At 37.7% G+C, this 19,169-nt stretch overlaps 1 protein-coding gene across 2 annotated transcripts in view; it reads left to right on the forward strand.

Moving 5' to 3' along the window:
- Suz12 (SUZ12 polycomb repressive complex 2 subunit) overlaps nt 1–19,169 on the forward strand; it is a 41,018-nt gene that overhangs the window by 11,940 nt on the left and 9,909 nt on the right. For both annotated transcript variants that reach the window (NM_199196.2, NM_001163018.1), the window contains 6 exons: nt 2,468–2,517; nt 5,513–5,598; nt 8,319–8,550; nt 10,098–10,191; nt 14,634–14,739; nt 17,047–17,224. In NM_199196.2, coding sequence (NP_954666.1) covers nt 2,468–2,517; nt 5,513–5,598; nt 8,319–8,550; nt 10,098–10,191; nt 14,634–14,739; nt 17,047–17,224 — 746 coding nt within the window. The remainder of the gene's footprint in view (nt 1–2,467; nt 2,518–5,512; nt 5,599–8,318; nt 8,551–10,097; nt 10,192–14,633; nt 14,740–17,046; nt 17,225–19,169) is intronic.

A 19,169-nucleotide genomic window follows, 5' to 3' on the forward strand; every position in this document is an offset into this window, starting at 1 on the left:
TATATTTCTCCAATGTCTGTCCTTTTTAAGCACTTGAGTCAAGGTTATAAGGTTTTATTTATTTTTTTCTTGTAGTGTGGCTGGCCTTGAACTCTCTATGCAGTAGCTGAGACTGACTTTAAACTGTTCTCTTTCCGTTTCCTAAATACATATCCACATAAGCTCTCTATGTTTTGGAAGATTTATTTCTGTGTAATAGACATATACACCATCTTCCATTTGAAGTCTTCCTACCTGTATATCTAAATGCTATATTTTGAGATATTGGGTTCTAGAATAATGGATTAGCTAGTGTAGTTAGAAGTTTTTTAACTTTATATGATAAAACACGTATAAGGGAAGTTAAGCCAGTGATTTGGCTCAACTGCTAAAGGCAATTGGCACCAAGTCCAACTTCTTAGTTGAAGGATAGTACAGATTCCCAAAAGTTGTCCTCCGACCACACAAAATACAAATTAAGTGAATGTTTAAAAGAGAAATGGCTATCCTTGTACAGAGTAGGTGCTAGAGTATCATATTAGCTTTTCCTATTTGGGCGTAGTACAGTTTTACAGTTTTTTTTGTTGTGGAGTTTTGTTTTCGGGAATTTTAAGACTAGTTTTCTCTGTGCCCTGTCTGTCCTACAATTTACTCTGTAGACCTTGCTGGCCTCAAACCCACAGACATCCACCTGCCTCTGCCTCCCAAGTGCTAGAATTAAAGGTATGCACCACCATGCCTGGCCCATTTATAAAGCTTTATACCTCCTGCTTGCTATCATAGCAGTGTATATATAAATTTAATGCAGTGATCATAGTCTCTTCAGCATGAAAACTTAGTATTTAGATTTGTGGGTTCTATGTGAATCTTGTTTCAGAATTAGTCCCTTAAGGATCACTTACCCTTTTTCTGCAGATTGCTTCAGAGCTGTCAGGTATTTAATTTCAACTACTCTGCTTGGCCTAGAATGGGCTATGTAAATCCTGATCATCCTAACAATTTAGCATAAAATCAAATATGCCTGACGAACTTTCCGTGTTTTTCTTTTTCCCAGTCCTGACCTAGCTGTAAAACAGGATTCAGCAGATAAAAGGGGGCAGGAAAGGGAAGGGAAACTTTTTCCTTTTTTCTTAAAGGAAATCTAGAGGCTTGTTAGTATTATACACCTGTAATCACAGTTTAGGGAAGTGGAGGCAGAAAGATTCATGGCTGCATAGTGAGCTTAAGGATAGCCTGATATACACAACACACTACATTTACTTATTAGGGTGTGTATACATGTGTGTCACTGCACAACTGGAGGTCAGAGGAAAACTTGTGTAGTCATTTTTCACTGCCTCATGCTTGTCCTCTTTTGCTGTTTAAAATTACTACAAAAGCCTGTTGATGTTTCTGTTGATAATCCATTCTAAACATTTCTTTTTTTTTTTTTTAAGAATTTATTTTATGTATATGAGTGGATTGTAGCTGTCTTTAGACACACCAGAAGAGGCCATTGGATCCCATTGCAGATGGTTATAAGCCACCATGTGGTTGCTGGGAATTAAACTCAGGAGCACTGGAAGAGCAGTTAGTGCGCTTAACCACCGAGCCAGCCATCTCTCCAGCCCCTAATGGTTTTTCTTTATTAGCTAATATATCAGATTAAAAGTTACAAGTAGTTCATGCTTGATTTTCTTATTGTAGAGGTTCTAACTCATATGTAAAAATGGCATTTTAAAATAGTAAATTATATATCTACAGTAATTTTGGGACTTTTTTTTAACTTTTAATTTGAGAGTAAAGCTCTACTTTGAATAATCTTTTAGGAAGAATGAGTTTCCATTGCTTTAATGTATTTGAAAGACTGGGGAGGTAAAAAACTTGCTGAACATGTCCTAGCACCATGGGAAAGATATTTAATACTACTTAAATTGATTTAGCTTCTATTGGCAACCTTTTTTGATAACATGGAATGATAAACCTTCCACTTGCCGAACAGTGGTGGCGCACTCCTTTAATCCCAGCACTTGGGAGACAGAGGCAGGTGGATATCTGAGTTCAAGGCCAGCCTGGTCTAGAGAGTGAGTTCCAGGACACACAAAAACCTTGTCTCGGAAAAAAAAGGAAAAAAATAACCTTCCACTTTATAACAAAGCCAATAAAGCACTGTGATTATGGGATATTTGTGTATTGTAGTAGAATTGGCTTATTATTTTGATTAATACACTTAAGAGGAGAAGCACATTGGGTTCCCAAGCCACAGTAGTTAAAGAGAGAATCAAACATTTATCAGTTACTTCTCCTCTCTGAGGTTTTGTTTGTTTGTTGTTTTGAGACAGGGTTTCTCTGTGTAGCCTTGGCTGTCCTGGAACTCAGAAATCCGCCTGCCTCTGACTCCCCAGTGCTGGGATTAAAGGTGTGCACCACCACCGCCCAGCCTTAGTATTTTAAAGTCTGTGCTGTATTTATTATAGAATTTTAAGTGATAACTTTTTGTTTTATTTAGCTTGTCTGCACATTTGCAACTTACATTTACCGGTTTCTTCCACAAAAATGGTAAGTACTAGAACTGAAAAGATGTTGATTCTAAGTTCTTTGTGTTCTTTTATAAACTGTATTTTTTTTTTTTTTTGGAAAAAAAACAAACACACTGATTTTCATTTGTTGGAGCTTCTTGTTTTTTATTTTTTGTTTGTGGTGTATTTTAAACCCAGTGTCCTTTTCAGACAAAGCTATACCCATATCCCGATGATGATTTTTGGATCTTAAGTTTAAAACAATAATGATGAAAAAAAATTTTTTTTTTAAAGATTTATTTATTTATTTATTTATTTATTACATGTAAGTACACTGTAGCTGTCTTCAGACCCTCCAGAAGAGGGAGTCAGATCTCATTACGGATGGTTGTGAGCCACCATGTGGTTGCTGGGATTTGAACTTCGGACCTTCGGAAGAGCAGTCGGGTGCTTTTACCCACTGAGCCATCTCACCAGCCCCTGTGATGAAAAATTTTAAATAGTTACTTCAGAAGTTCCAGAGACCGAGGACCTTGGTCTGACCAAGTTGTGTTGAGTTGGTGCTGAGTGTCATCAGCTTTTCTTTGGTGTTGTTTTTGGTTGAACAGTAAGCAGCAGAAATAACCACTACTACTAACAGGGTGTTATAATGTCAGTGATTATTGAGAAAATATATAGTATTTTATACTAGCTTTAGTTAAAAGTATATTTGGGAATTTGATAATAAAATGGATAAGGGCCAGGCAGGGTAGTAAATGCAGGAAGGAGGCAGAGGAAGGCAGATCTGTTTTGAGTTCAAAGCCAGTCTGGTCTACAGAATTCTAAGCCAACGATGACATTGTAGTGAGATCTTGACTCAAAAAACAGAAACAACCTAAAAAGTGAATATGGGGTCTTTGAGATGGATCAGCAGATAAACCTGCTGATGACCTGAGTTTGTGATCTCTAAAACTCACATGGTAGAGAACAGGCTCCCAAATAAGTTGTCCTCTACCTCTGTATTCACATGTGCCTATGAACAAACACACACAAATCCAAAATAAATAATAAATGAATGCAAAAAGAATGGATAGTGCCTGTCTCCTTCTCTGTTTAAGTTGACTCTTGCACAGTCAAATAACATTTTAATCATCCTCGGAATTTCAGTAAGAAACCAAAGTTTAAAGTGCCCAGAGTAGAGACTAGTGGCCTTCTGTTTGTAACCCTACAATAGATAAGGGGGTTAATAAAGTAATGTGGAAACCACTTGGTACATGAGCCATTGTTTTTAAATCACACACTAAATATATGATTATGCATATTTTTAGCTAATAGTTCTTATTAGGCTTTGTCATACATTGGGCTTGTTTTGTATATTTCTGCTTTTTTCTTCTTAAACAATTCATAATTATATATAATTCTTATTTTTAATCATCAATTTGTTTTCTGCAGTACTTAAGAACTCACTTGAGGGTTGTGTTTTGTTGGGTATTTTGAGACAGGGTTTTTTGTTTTTATTTATTTATTTATTTATAAATTTTTTTTTCAAGACAGGGTTTCTCTGTGTAGCCCTGGCTGTCCTGGAGCTAACTCACTCTGTAGACCAGGCTGACCTCAAACTCAGAAATCACCTGCCTCTGCCTCCCAAGTGCTGGGATTAAAGAAGTGCGCCTCCATGCCCGGCTTCCAGCTAAGTTTTTAAAATATTTATTTTATGTATATGAGTAATGTGTAGCTGTCTTTAGATACACCAGAAGAGGGCATCAGATCCCATTACAGATGGTTGTGAGCCACCATGTGGTTGCTGGGAATTGAATTTAGGACCCTGGAAGAGCAGTCAGTGCTCTTAACTACAGAGTCTTCTCTAGTCCTTGAGCTTTAATTTAACTTTTATGGATTTATTAGCTCTGGTTCTAAGGGAGAGTATAGGGACTTTCGGGATAGCATTTGAAATGTAAATGAAGAAAATACCTAATTAAAAATTGGAAAAAAAAATCTAAGAAGGAAAAGAAAAGGTTGTTTGTGAGATATATCTGTTAATGATTTATCAATAGTTTTGCATGTTACTGAAGTTTAGTGTTTAAATATTTAGGATTGTACTAATATTAAAGATTTTAAATATAAGTAAATAATAGAGCAGTACACTGGAGTCTTCGATTGCAAAGGTTTTTGTTATTTAGTCAGACATTTTAGACTCTTAAACTCAAAACTATAATTTCTAAGTTTTTTAAGTCGAAGCATTACCAAGTAGTAATTTCCCTATTAAGTTTCCCTATTGACACTTAGGTCATTTCTCTCTCTCTTTCTGAAACAACGTCTTATGTAGATCAGGCTGGCCTGATACTCTTATGAAATCTGCCTTCCTCTACCTCCCAAGTGCTGGGAATAAAGTTGTGTACCACCATGTCTCACTAAGTAAATTTTCTATTAATGGATTTTGGGAGAAGGAAAACACGCTAAACTCTAGTGTAATTCTCTATAACTTTTAACCAAGCCTCCTCCTACAGATCTTTGCCTGCTTTTGTCTGTTTTGAGAGGAGATTATTGTTCTATCATAAAAATAAATGCTGTTTTAAGATGAGCCATAATCAGTAAATAGATTTACTGTAAATTATGATAATTGAGCTTTCTTATTCAAATTGAAGATAATCAATTTATAGGAAGATGTGAATATTTGTCTTATGAAAAAGGTTGATTTATTTTTAAAAAGAATGGAGCTCCAAGTCTGGAGTTGAATTGGGAGGTATGTTTTCCTTGTAGGAAGGCTGTTTTGAGAGATTCTTAAACATAGGAAAATTTTTTTCATTGTTATGTATACATTTAAATTTTTTTTAAGACGTTGGTTTTTCAGCCCGGCGTGGTGGCACACGCCTTTAATCCCAGCACTTGGGAGGCAGAGGCAGGCGGATTTCTGAGTTCGAGGCCAGCCTGGTCTACAAAGTGAGTTCCAGGACAGCCAGGGCTATACAGAGAAACCCTGTCTCGAAAAACCAAAATAAAAAAAAATAAAAAAAAAAAAAGAAAGAAATTAAAAAGACGTTGGTTTTTCTATTTAGATAAGCCATCACAAAACTCAGAAAATGAACAAAATTCTGTTACCCTGGAAGTCCTGCTTGTGAAAGTTTGCCACAAAAAAAGGAAGGTAATGTATAAAATACTAGTAGATGTAATAGAATAATCTCTAATTGAACATGTTTCTGCATATCTACTACATTTATAAAACTTTTTAGAACCTTTAGTCCCAGCAATTGGGAAGCAGAGACAAGCCAAGTCTATATAGTGAGTTAGTTCTAGGCCTGCCAGAGCTACATAGACCATTGTCTCCGAGAAGGATGGGGAGAGAATTACTTTGGTAGCTGGATATTCGTTTATGTAACCTTTTGCCACCTTCCCCCATGTTCCCTCTCATCTGAGCATCTGTACAAACATTATCCAGTCGGAGCTGTAGGAAGAAATCTATGGTCTTGAGATATTCAGCTGTTGGTACCATATAGTATCATATGTTGTAGCTACTAAAAAATTAGTATGGATGTAGCATGCATGCATGCATGCATTCATTCTGGTTCTAAGCCTATCCTTTAATGGCTGAACCATTTCTCCAGCCATAAAGGATTAGTTCTTTTATTGTACAGAGGAAAAACTTTTACTGTCAGCCATTAACTTATTAATGCATTGCTTCAGATTTTATTTAAAAATAATTTCATCCTAGAAAACAGTCTCAGTTTTCTGAGGAACCCACTAAAACCTACTGGTTGGTTGTACTCTGTCTGTCTCTCTGTCTCTGTCTCTCTCTCTCTCTGTCTCTCTCTCTCTCTCTTTTTTTTTTTTTAATAAGGACAGCATTTAATTGGGGCTGGCTTACATGTTCAGAGGTTCAGTCCATTATCAAGGCTGGAAATGGTGGCATCCAGGCTGGCATGGTGGAGGAGGAGCTGAGAGTTCTACGTCTTCATCTGAAGGCTGCTAGCACAGTCCTTCTCTTGTTTTTCGAGACAGGATTTCTCTGTGGTCCTAGCTGTCCTGGAACTCACTCTGTAGACCAGGCTGGCCTCGAACTCAGAAATCCGCATGCCTCTGCCTCCCAAGTGCTGGGATTAAAGGCGTGTGTCACCACTGCCCAGCTTGAGCCTCTCTTATTAAAGGAAACAAAAGTAATAAGGCTCTGATAGGAATAAGTCAGCCTTCCTTCCTTCCTTCCTTCCTTTCTTCCTTCCTTCCTTCCTTCCTTCCTTCCTTCCTTCCAGGGACATTCTTCCCATTATTATTCCAGCCACTTTCATTTACGCTATCTATCTATCTATCTATCTATCTATCTATCTATCTATCTATCTATCTATCTATCTAATGTGCATGAGTACACCATCTATGTCTTCAGACGCACCAGAAGAGGGCATCAGATCCCATTACAGATGGTTGTGAGCCACATTGTGGTTTGCTGGGATTTGAACGCAGGACCTCTGGAAGAGCATTCAGTGCTCTTAACCACTGAGCAGCCTCTCCAGCCCCAAGTGTTTCTTTCCATAGAGGAGAGTAGGTGGTTGTCAGTACCCACATGAAAGAGTGATTGGGTTTTTGTTTTTTTTTTGTTACTATGTTTTAATTAGATTGTACCTATATATCATTACACCTTAAGCAGGAGTTTAGTTATACAGAGCTCCTGCTAGTGATGCTCTCACATATGTTTTTAAAAGGGCTTGAAAAACAGCCTGAGACCTAAATCGCAAAAGACTGGGTTGGATGATAGAAGGTTCTTATGTAACATGCCATAGTTATTCCTACTTAATCTGTTTTTCAAGGGTCCATTTTACTTTACATTTGTTAGCTGGTATTTGTTTTGTTTTTCTTTTGTTTGTTTGTTTGTTTGCTTTTTGAGACAGGGTTTCTCTGTGTAGCCCTGGCTGTCCTGGAACTCACTCTGTAGACCAGGCTGGCCTCCAACTCAGAAATCTGCCTGCCTCTGCCTCCCAAGTGCTGGAATTAAAGACGTGTGCCACCACTTCCCGGCCTTGTTTTGTTTTTCAAGACATGGTTTTTCAGTTGAAGCATTGGGTGTTGTGGAACTCACTATGTAGACTATGCTCGCCTCAAACACTGATCTGCTGCCTCTGAGTGCTGGGAATAAAGGGACCCAACATCACTGCTCAGTTTTCATTTCTTTTCCTTTTTTTTTTTTTTTTTTTTTTGTGTGTGTGCTTGGGATTGAACCCAAGGACTCATGCATGCTCTGCTACCACTTTACTGTTTGTTTTTTCTTGTATTTCTAGTTATTTTGTTTATATTTTTGTCTTCAGTTTATTTTACTTATTTATTTTGAGAAAAAGCCTTAACAATAGTTTGTGTTGCTCCCAATTCACGATACAGTACAGGACGAATTTGTAATTCTGATCTCCACCTGTACCACCATTGCCTGTTCAGGCAGAGCCTGGAGTTGAGCACAGCACTAATGGCCTTGTGCATACAGGGCAATTCTACCAACTACACTACCTTCCCAGTCTTGTTTTATTTATGCTTTTTCTCTTGATGGTAGTTGAAACCGAAGCCTTGTACATATAGGCATGTATTTTAACCACTTCTCTGTACTTGTTGCTCCACGTCTCCATTCCCAAGCCATTTATTCCATGATGATAGTACAAAAACCTTGGAAGTAATTTCAGCTCAATACTGGATAAACTGTATCATCATTTCCATTATATTGTCCTTATCTTCAATTTCTTTAATATTGGGAATCTTAACTGTACAATTTTAATTTTTTCTTTCTAATTTTCAGCAGTATGTTAGTTTCACATTCCATTTTGTACTTGTGGCTTTATAATTTATTGTTGTTGATATGTAAGTATAATTTATCAATCTTTTCTTTGCCAGGATGTAAGTTGTCCAATAAGACAAGTCCCTACTGGTAAAAAGCAGGTGCCTTTGAATCCTGACCTCAATCAAACAAAACCAGGAAATTTTCCATCCCTGGCAGTTTCCAGTAATGAATTTGAACCTAGTAACAGCCATATGGTGAAGTCCTACTCGTTGCTGTTTAGAGTAACTCGTCCAGGAAGAAGAGAATTTAATGGAATGATTAATGGAGAAACCAATGAAAATATTGGTAATTTTATTTCTGTAATTTCACTAGGTTTTATTATTAGAGATTAAAGTGGTCACTGAAAATGTTTGATTTAGTATTTCTAACATTTAGAAATGTTTTTGAAGCTTTCCTTTTTTTTTTTAAACCTTGACTTTTTGCTGGCCATGGTAGTTTGTTCCTTTAATCCAGGTCTTCGAATGCTGAGTCAGTAGAACATGAGTTTAAGGCTAGCCTAGGCTATATAGTGTAAAAAGATGGTCTCAAGGATAAAGTAAACCAGATGATAATAAATAAATTAAAACAACTCACCAAACCTTGTTTCTTTCCAAAGTTGGAAAGCCTGTTATCTTACTTTACTGGACATTGACCGTGGGCCTTCCTTAGGTTAGGTGTCTGCTCACTGCTTAGCTTAACCAGGAGCTTTCCCCCTTTTTGCCTCACTGCTTCTCCTTCTCCCTCTCTTTCTCTCTTCTTTAATTCTGTCTTGATGCAGTCTCTTCATTGCCTAGCTTGGACTCATGGTCCGTAGGCTCAGATTCACTGGTGATACTATTGGTGCATGAGCAGTAAAACATATTACAAGTTTATCCCTGTACCCATTTCTTTATTTTTCCAGCAGATCTGAATTCATTTTTGAGGTAATCATTCAATTGATGTATAGTTACTGCCATTACAAAGATAATTAAACAAGAAGTGCTCTTCTCAGAAGATTTAATACTCAGTTTAGGAGAGATAGGAATTTTAAAATTGAATTGAAATGACCAGCAGTATAATAGAGGTACTGTTTGAAACTTAGAAGGAGATAGCTCTGGTTTAGAGACTTGTTAGTCATACAGAGGACCCAGGTTTGGTTCGAGTCAACCATGTGGGTTGATTGTTGTCTGTAACTCCAGTACTAAGGATCTGATACAAGCTCTTAGGACACTTTATGCACGTGGTACATAAGTGTAAATGCTGGCAAACACACTCCTGCAGCTGGGCGTGGTGTCTCACGCCTTTAATCCCAGCACTTGGGAGGCAGAGGCAGGTGGATTTCTGAGTTTGAGGCCAGCCAGGGCTACACAGAGAAACCCTGTCTTAAAAAAACAAAAAAAGACAACAATAAAAAAAAAAACAAAAAACAACACTCCTGCATGCAATATAAAATAAAGAGGTACATTTTGATAGTCAATCATTTTAGTAAGGTGGACCCAGCTGAGTTGTAAGGCCTGTAGTCCCAGCTCCCAGTACCATCAAGCCATAGAGATGAAGGCCAGCCAGTGTATATATATCCTAAACCAGCCTGGGATATATTGTGAGATCATGTTGTACATAACCAATGTTAAAACTCTAAAGGTGAAGCAAGGGAGCCTCTGTATTCAAACACTTGTAGGCAAGTGCTAGTGAATGCCTTTAATCCCAACACATAGCAGGAGCTCTTTTGAATTCAAGACCAGCCTGCTGTACAGAGTGAGTTCCAGAACAGCCAGGGCTACATAGAGTAAAACAACAAATTATTGCAATTTGTATTTCTAGTGAGTAACTGGGGTGGGTGGTTGTTGCTTTTTTGTTTTGTCTTTTTAATTCAGATGTCAGTGAAGAACTTCCAGCCAGAAGAAAACGAAATCGCGAAGATGGAGAAAAGACATTTGTTGCACAAATGACAGTTTTTGACAAAAACAGGTAATATTGATGGGCAAATAAGGCTTCAATACTGTTCTGCAAATGTTTTTATTCTGAAGCAAAATGATGATGATATTCCTTGTTTGATTTCTTCTAATGAATTTAAAAACACACATGCAATGCTGAATAGTTTCTATCATAGAGAGCAGAGAAGTATGAGTGCCTCAGTTGCTTAGTCAATAAGTATTTGCTGAGTATCTACTTTGAGAAACACTTCCAAAATGAGAGGAAGCACAAAATTCCTGTCTGTGTGTTTATTATGTAGGCTGTAGACAACTCAGTAAAAATTACAGTAAATGCTGTGTTTGAATAGAGGCCTAAATGAAATGAGTTCTAGACAAATCTTAGGATAGCAACTAAAGCTAAGAAAGTCAGTTTTTTTTAGTCCTGCCTGAACATAGTACAATTGGCACAGATTATCAAGGACTGAAACATCTTAGTATAAGGAAAAGAAGATATAGGAAATACATAGAACATTTGATTACAGGCCATTGAAGAATGGTACCTGAGGTGCTATGACTTCTTATGGTAGGTTGATTGCTGGTGCTTATCAATATAATTCAAGATAAAAATAAATTTTAAAGTCAGATTTGATCATACATCAATGTGTTTAGTTGAAAACACCTGGGGGGAAGGATATAGCTCAATCACAAAGTTCTAATGTAGCACATGCATGACCTGGGGTTTCATCCTTAATAGGATGAGTAGGAGATGCCTAAAAACAGCAATAAATATACTAGAAAGCAGCGGTGGGGTCTAGTGAGGAAGTGTGAAGAGGTGCCCACACTCAGCTTCACTGATACTGTCTTCTGTGCGGCTACGGTGTGTGTGTGTGTGTGTGTGTGTGTGTGTGTGTGTGTGTGTGTGTGTGTGTGTGTGTGTGTACACATACTTATTCTTTTTACTATGCATGCATATGTTTGTATATATGTATATTTTTATTTAAATAATTTATTCTTTGTTTTGTTTTTGTTTTTTCGAGACAGGGTTTCTCTGTGTAGCCCCGGTTGTCCTGGAACTCAATATGTAGACCAGGCTAGCCTCAAACTCAGAAATCCACCTGCCTCTGCCTGCCAAGTTCTGGGATTAAAGGCGTGCACCACCACGCCTAGCTTTATTTTGTGTGTGTGTGGGTTTTTTGTTTGTTTGTTTGTTTGTTTGTTTTTATGTGTTATGCTTGTTTATTTTGTGTGTGTATGGGTTTCTTTGTGTTCCTCTGCCTGTCCTGGAACTACCTCTGTAGACCAGGCTGGCCTAGAACCAAGATCTCCCTGCTTCTGTCTCCTGAGTGCTAGGATTAAAGGCATGTACCACCATTGCCTGTCTTAATTTGTTTTGGCTTTTCAATTTTGGCAGTATATTCTTTATGTGAAAATACTACTGCTTTTGTTTCAATGAAGAAAAAGAAACTAGGTGAGCCAGGCTTGGTGGTGCACGCCTTTATCCCCAGCGCTTGGGAGGCAGAAGCAGGCAGATTTCTGAGTTCGAGGCCAGGCTGGTCTACAGAGTGTGTTGTAGGTGGATTTTTTTTTTTTTTTTTTTTTTTTTTTTTTAAAGATTTATTTATTCATTATATGTAAGTACACTGTAGCTGTCTTCAGACACTCCAGAAGAGGGCGTCAGATCCTGTTACGGATGGTTGTGAGCCACCATGTGGTTGCTGGGATTTGAACTCCTGACCTTTGGAAGAGCAGTCGGGTGCTCTTACCCACTGAGCCATCTCACCAGCCCAATAGGTGGATTTTTTTTTCTGTGAGCTTTAATTTTGAAAATTTCTAAATGTGTAGAAAAGTTCACACATTTAGAACTTGTGTAACATTCACATATCCTATATATTGATTGAAACATTTCAGATCATTTGCTTTCTTTGTTTCATTTTTGTGCTGAAACATTGAAAATAAACTTCATTTCTACTTTGCTCTGAATTTCAGCATGTATGGTTAAAGAACTAAAGCATTTCCTGACAGCTCCTTACCTGCACACAAAGGATCTAACAATAATATCATTATCATCATTATTATTATTATTTTAATGGTTCTGAGTATTGAACAAAGGGTCTACTGCATGCTATCTCCCTTCATTTCTCCCATCGTTTATTCATTTCTTTTTTTATTTTCAGTGAAAGGGATGATTTATTTTGAATTTTTTTGGCTTTTTGTCAATGTGGGTTAACATTTTTAGTGAGTTATTTTTCATTTGATCATGTTATTCATTTTGCTGCTCAAATTATCCCAAGTTTGAGTATGAGGAGTCCTTTCAAGCAGATTCCAGGATATTTTTTTTTCCATTTACATTTTCCTTAAGACTTAAAATCTCCTTTTCTGAATTAGTCTGAGAGTTCCAATTATTTGATGAGTCGTGGTATTGCTTTTAGTAAAGAAAGTATATTTGTGAACCACTGTTTTAAGATTAGGTGCATTAAATTTTTTCTTGTAATCTCACATTGAGGTCTTCTGAGAGAATAATCCAAATTTTAAAACCATGTAGATTTTGAAATGCTAAACAACAGTAAAAACCTAAGACTTAGAACAAAGGCTACCATAACCGCAGTGAACCTATGATACACAGATGTTGTAGCACATATCTTTAATCCCAATTACTTCAGACAGTAAAACAAGTAGGTTTCCCGAACACATGTTTTCAAAGCTAGTCTCCAAGAGAAGTAATTAATGAGGAAATTTGAATTCATTTGTTGAAATTTTTTGTTTTTTAAGATTTACTTTATATATGAGTATACTATTGCTGCCTTTAGACACACCAGAAGATGGTGTTCGATCCCATTATAGATGGTTGTGAGCCACTATGTGGTTGCTGGGAATTGAACTCAGGACTTCCGAAAGAACAGTCAGTGCTCTTATTAACCAATGAGCCATCTCTCCAGCCCATGGTGAAAGTTCTTGTTTCTCTGATCTAAAACTATTGTATAGGTCTTAAAGACTGAAGCATCAGGAAAGTGAAATAGATGCTAATCTGTGCTTCCTAAAATACCCTGTCTCAAAATAGTAATAGTAGCAAAAAGTTCCCATAGTCCAATAGAACAACAAATAAATGATATAGTTTTTAAAAAAGATTTATTTATTATATGTAAATACACTGTGCCTGTCATCCCAGAAGAGGACATTGTATTTTATTAGGGATGGTTGTGAGCTACCATGTGATTGCTGGAATTTGAACTTAGGATCTTCAGAAGAGCAGTCAGTTTTCTAAACTACTGAGCCATCTTTCCAGTCCAACATAATAAATGTTAAAAGAATATGTATATTTTGTTTTGTTTTGTCCTTCCCCCCCCCCTCCCCTTTTCTTCTTTTGGTTTTTTGGGATAGGGTTTCTCTGTGTAGCTCTGGCTGTCCTAGAAATCACTCTGTAGACCAGGCTGGCCTTGAATTCAGAAATCCACCTGCCTCTGCCTCCTGAGTGCTTGGATTAAAGTATGCTACTACTGCCCGTCTATGTATATATATGGTTCTTTTGTTTGTTTGTTTGTTTGTTTGGTTTTTGGTTTTTTGAGACCGGGTTTCTCTGTGTAGCCCTGGCTGTCCTGGAACTCACTCTGTAGACCAGGCTGGTCTCGAACTCAGAAATCCACCTGCCTCTGCCTCCCGAGTGCTGGGATTAAAGGCACGCGCGCGCCACCACCACCCGGCATATATATGGTTCTTAAACAGTAAACAGACCTCTGAAGTAAAAGTGCACCAAGGTGTTATTTTTATCACTTAGGAGATTGAGAAATCAAAAAGTTGATAAAGCACTGTTCATAAGGCTGAGGGGAAAGGCCTCCTAACACTTTAGAGGTAGGAGAGTGGTTTAGGTGTAGCTGTCCAAAAACCAACCATAATGTAGAATATAATGTCATGTAAGGGCAGTCAGTGCTCTTAACCACTGAGCCATCTCGCCAGCCCCTGTCCTGGTTTCAAAAGCAGGAAATCTGCACAGCTGTTTTATACTTAATGCACAAAATTAACTTGGTTTTGGGACAGACATATTATATCTGTGTAGCTACAGTAATACAAATTTCTATATAGTCTTTCTTGGTATAAACAGAGACTTAGTAAATTCCAGGATGCTAATTAAGCTGGTAGTGCATGCATTTAATCCCAGCACTCAGGCATTTGGATTCTATTGAGTGTACATAGTAGGGAGACCCTGTTTCAGAAATCAAAAAACAAAGCCAAATTTCTGGCAAGTTTATGAACATAAATATTCTACAACTTCAGGGAAAAAAAAATGTAGGCATATTTGTGTGAAGAATGCATTTCTGGGTGTGTATTACTCAAAGACAGCCTGCTTAACATTTTCCCTTTTGTTATTGCTTTTGTCAGATCTGGATTTTAGATGATTTAAAATCCTGCTATGAATGTAAACTATTATACCAACTTAATGCTTTTTAGAGTGTAGACTTTGTAATTCACATGTGACTTTATAAAGTGTGTTTTTTTTGCCAGGCGTTTACAGCTTTTAGATGGGGAATATGAAGTGGCCATGCAGGAAATGGAAGAATGTCCAATAAGTAAGAAAAGAGCAACATGGGAGACAATTCTTGATGGGAAGGTATGGATGACTTAGAGGTTGCACCTACTGTGGTTGTCAGTTCCTATTTTGATTGTTTTCTTTCTTAAAGAGGAATTGTATTTGAAATAAGGAGTCTTTTTTTTTTTTCACATTAAAAAAATTAATTTATGTGCTGGAGCGATAGCTCAGAGGTTAAGAGCACTGACTGCTCTTCCTGAAGGTCCTGAGTTTAAATCCCAGCAACCACATGGTGGCTCACAGCCATCCATAAGGAGAATGGTGCCCTCTTCTGGAGTGTCTGAAGACAGCTACAGTGTACTTACATATAAAAATATGTCTTTTAAAAAATTAATTTACTTATTTGAGATAATATGTTACTATGATCTGTCTTTCTTGGGATTCTGTAAACCATGATGGCTTCTAAGGCACAAAGATTCCTCTGCCTTCCAAATGCCAGCATTAAAGGCATGAACCACCACATTCAACACTAAATCTGCACAATATGCTATGCTTAGGTTTGGTGTGGAGTGCCTTTTCCCACCGAATCATATTGCTTGTGCTTAGACTCCCTTGGGTGTTAATAGTTAGAAAAATGCAAGCAAATTGGTCTAGTCAGAAAATGTAATAGAGGACATGGTGCTTAAGAAAGGCTGGGTGTCTTGAGTTACATCTCTACTGGGAGTTAACTTTGTGACTTTTGTCAGGTTAACTCATTTGGCCGATTTTTCTCAAATTTAGGGCTAGAATTGAAAAGGTAAAATATGAGATTGAAATCCTATTTAGAAATATGTTTTAATATCACATTTAGAAATGTTTTGTGGCCGGGTGGTGCTGGCGCACACCTTTAATCCCAGCACTTGGGAGGCAGAGGCAGGCGGATTTCTGAGTTTGAGGCCAGCCTGGTCTACAAAGTGAGTGCCAGGACAGCCAGGGCTACACAGTGAAACCCTATCTCGAAAAAACCAAAAATAAAAGAAATGTTTCATACGAGTTTTGGGATCAAACTTGGTCTGTTATGCTTTGTAGCAAGTTCTTTTACAAAGAGGCATCTGAACATCAAACAGCAACTTTTAGATAGTGGATAGTGAAGAGCAAGAAGAACTGATACCCAAAAAGATAGCCACTAAGAAAGATGAGATTTTGACAGGATTTCTCATTTTGTGTCCGTGTGTGGGGGTTGGTGGTTGGTTGAGACAGGTTTCTTTGGGGACCAGGCAGACCAGGTAAACGAGATTTACCTAACTGCCACTTAAGTGCTGGGATTAAAGGTGTGTGCTACGCCCATCCAGCAAGACTTCTGAGTCTAACTTTACTTTTTGTTACATATATCCTACGTTTTTTTTTTTTAATTACTGAAATTGGTTTATTGGGAATTAGTTTTAAATATGATTTTTATTTATTGAGACAAGGTCTTACTGTGAACAGTTATCAGCACCAATATTGGGTTCAAAATTCAACTCCGGGTTATCTCATCCCTTCTTCTGGCTTCTTTGGGTCTGCACTGAAGCACATATCTTAGCTGTGCACATGTATATATACATAATTTTTATTTATTTTTAATTCTTTTTTTTTTAAGATTTATTTGTTACGTGAGTACATTATAGCTGTTCAGATGGTTGTGAACCTTCATGTGGTTGTTGGGAATTGAAATTTTTTTAGAACTGCTGCTCGCTCCGTTGAGCCCTGCTCTGTCACCCCCAGCTTTCTCTGGCCCAAAAATTTATACTTATGTATGCTGTAGCTGCCTTGACAAACCAGAAGAGGGCGTCAGATCTCATTGTAGATGGTTATGAGCCACCATGTGGTTGCTGAGATTTGAACTCAGGATCTTCAGAACACTGAGCCATCTCTACAGCCTTACTTTTTTGTTTGTTTTGCTTTGTTTTGTTTTTTTTCAAGATAGGGTTTCTCTGTATATCCCTGGCTGTCCTGTAACTGATTTTGTAGACCAGGCTGGCCTTAAACTCAGAAATCTGCCTGCCTCTGGAGTGCTGGGATTAAAGGCATGTGCCACCCCGCCCAGCTATGATTTTTTTTAAAGATTTATTTATTATATGTAAGTACACTGTAACTGTCAGACTCTCCAGAAGAGGGGATCAGATCTCACTAAGGATAGTTTGTTTCTAGGACTTGAACCCATGACCTCTGGAAGAGCAGTCAGTTCACTTAACCACTAAGCCATCTCTCCAGCCCTTGATTTTTATTTTTTAAGGAAAAAAAAAAAAAAAGCAAAGAGTGTTCTCAGCTGCTGAGCCATCTCTGCAGCCCCAATAATGAGTATCTTCATTTCATGTCTGTAATATCTTGATGTCATCGTAACTCTGTCCTATTTTATGTATTGTTTAGAGGCTGCCTCCATTTGAGACATTTTCTCAGGGACCTACATTACAATTTACTCTTCGATGGACAGGAGAAACCAACGATAAGTCTACAGCTCCTGTTGCCAAGCCTCTTGCCACTAGAAATTCAGAGAGCCTTCATCAGGAAAATAAGCCTGGTTCTGTTAAACCTGCACAAACTATTGGTAAAAATACTGTTGCTATCTAAATAATGGTTTTAATGTTTTAGACTTAGAGTAATTCAGTTGTGGTTTGGTTGTCTTTAATTATTCAGGAAATATTCTTTGTCTTATCAAGTATCATTATTAGCTATGGTCAGTTAAGAATTTGCCTATATTAAGCCAGGCAGTGGTAGCATATGCCTTTAATCCCTGCGTTTGAGGCCAGCCTGGTCTATAAAGTGAGTTCTCAGACAGCCAGGGCTATACAGAGAAACCCTGTCTCAAAAAAAACCAAACCAAAAAAAAAGAATTTGCCTATATTAAATGTAAAGTTCTCTAAAGACTTTATTTATGACCATGTTTCTGGGAGTTTAAGTTTGTCTTTAACATTTCTGCAGAATGTTTTTTACCTTTAACATTTCTGCAGAATGTGTTTACTACCTTCAGATGTGTCTGTAATTATCTTATGTCAATTTAGAACACATTTTCCCAATAATTTGCCACAGATAAGAAAGTGATTGGTTTTCAATACATTTTTAAAATGTAAATCATTGAGCTGCATAGAATATTTACCTAGCGTGATCAAGGCCCTGGCTTCAAACCCCCTATTCTGCACCTAAATTACAGGTACAGGTAAGAGTTCTGCTGTATTAAGTCCTAACTATCTGTATCATAAGAACACTGCTCTTGGGCAGGTGAGATGGCTCAGTGGGTAAGAGCACCCGACTGCTCTTTTGAAGGTCCGGAGTTCACATCCCAGCAACCACATAGTGGCTCACAACCATCTGTAACAATATCTGACGCCCTCTTCTGGAGTGTCTGAAGACAGCCACAGTGTACTTACATATAATAAATAAATAAATCTTAAAAAAAAAAGGGGGGGGTTTTAGGGTTGTCAGGCAGTGGTGGCACATGCCTTTAATCCCAGTACTAGGGAGGCAGAGGCAGGAGAATTTCTGAGTTCGAGGCCAGCCTAGTCTACAGAGTAAGTTCCAGGAGAGCCAGGGATATACACAGAGAAAAACAGTCTGGAAAAAAATCAAAAAATAAAGTTAAAAAAAAAAAAAAAAAACACTGCTCTTGACTTTAGAGCATCTAAGTATTTTTATATCTCAGAAGAGGGAAGATTTCTCTTTGTTGTATGGTCATGTGCAACTGTTAACATGCATCAAAAGATGAGGTGTGTGTGGCCCACAGTAGATCCCTTTAATCTCAGCAGGAAGAGGCAGGTTCAAGGCTTCATAGAGCTGTTCGTGACAACCTGAATTGATTCCCAAATCCCACAAGGTAGAAACACAGAACTGACTCCTGAAAGTTGTCTTGTGACCTCCACACGTGCACCCTGGTTCCTAGGGATCTTGGATGGGAGTTGGGGAGGGGGGAGAAGCCTGAAATTCTGTTATGTGTCAGTTTTTTTCCACACAACAGTAGTTCAGCTTTTGTAAGTAATTGCCACTTCATAACACTTCATATAACAAGTGTTAAAACTTGTACACAAAGATAATAAAATTGAAAAGGTAAAAAAGAAATGACGCATGTTGTGGGAAACATTTCCTAAGTAATTCATGCTTTGGGCACTTCTCAATATATTCTTGCTAATGAAATGGGTAAAAGAATTATAGGGAAACTAGGAAACAAAAGCTTTATGACAGGAGATTGTATATGTGATCATTAATTTTGTCCCATACTAAATAATAGTACTTAAATATTTGACAATACGTCTGATGAACTATACTAAAATCTTGAAAGATTTTGGTGGATGGGGTGATTTTAAAACAATCAGTTTTCACTTTCTCATAACCAGTCAAAACCAGTCAGGTTCAGGTTTGAACCATAGTGACAAAGTATGTGACTGGCATTTGGGAGGGCCTTGGCTCAACCACAGCACTACCCAAAACAAAACAAAAATTCCTGTGACCTTAAAGTTTGTGGTGTTGGTCTGTTGAGATGGCTCTGCAGTCAAGAGCAC

Source organism: Mus musculus, chromosome 11 (assembly GCF_000001635.26).
Source record: "Mus musculus strain C57BL/6J chromosome 11, GRCm38.p6 C57BL/6J".
Classification (NCBI taxonomy): Eukaryota; Metazoa; Chordata; class Mammalia; order Rodentia; family Muridae; genus Mus; species Mus musculus.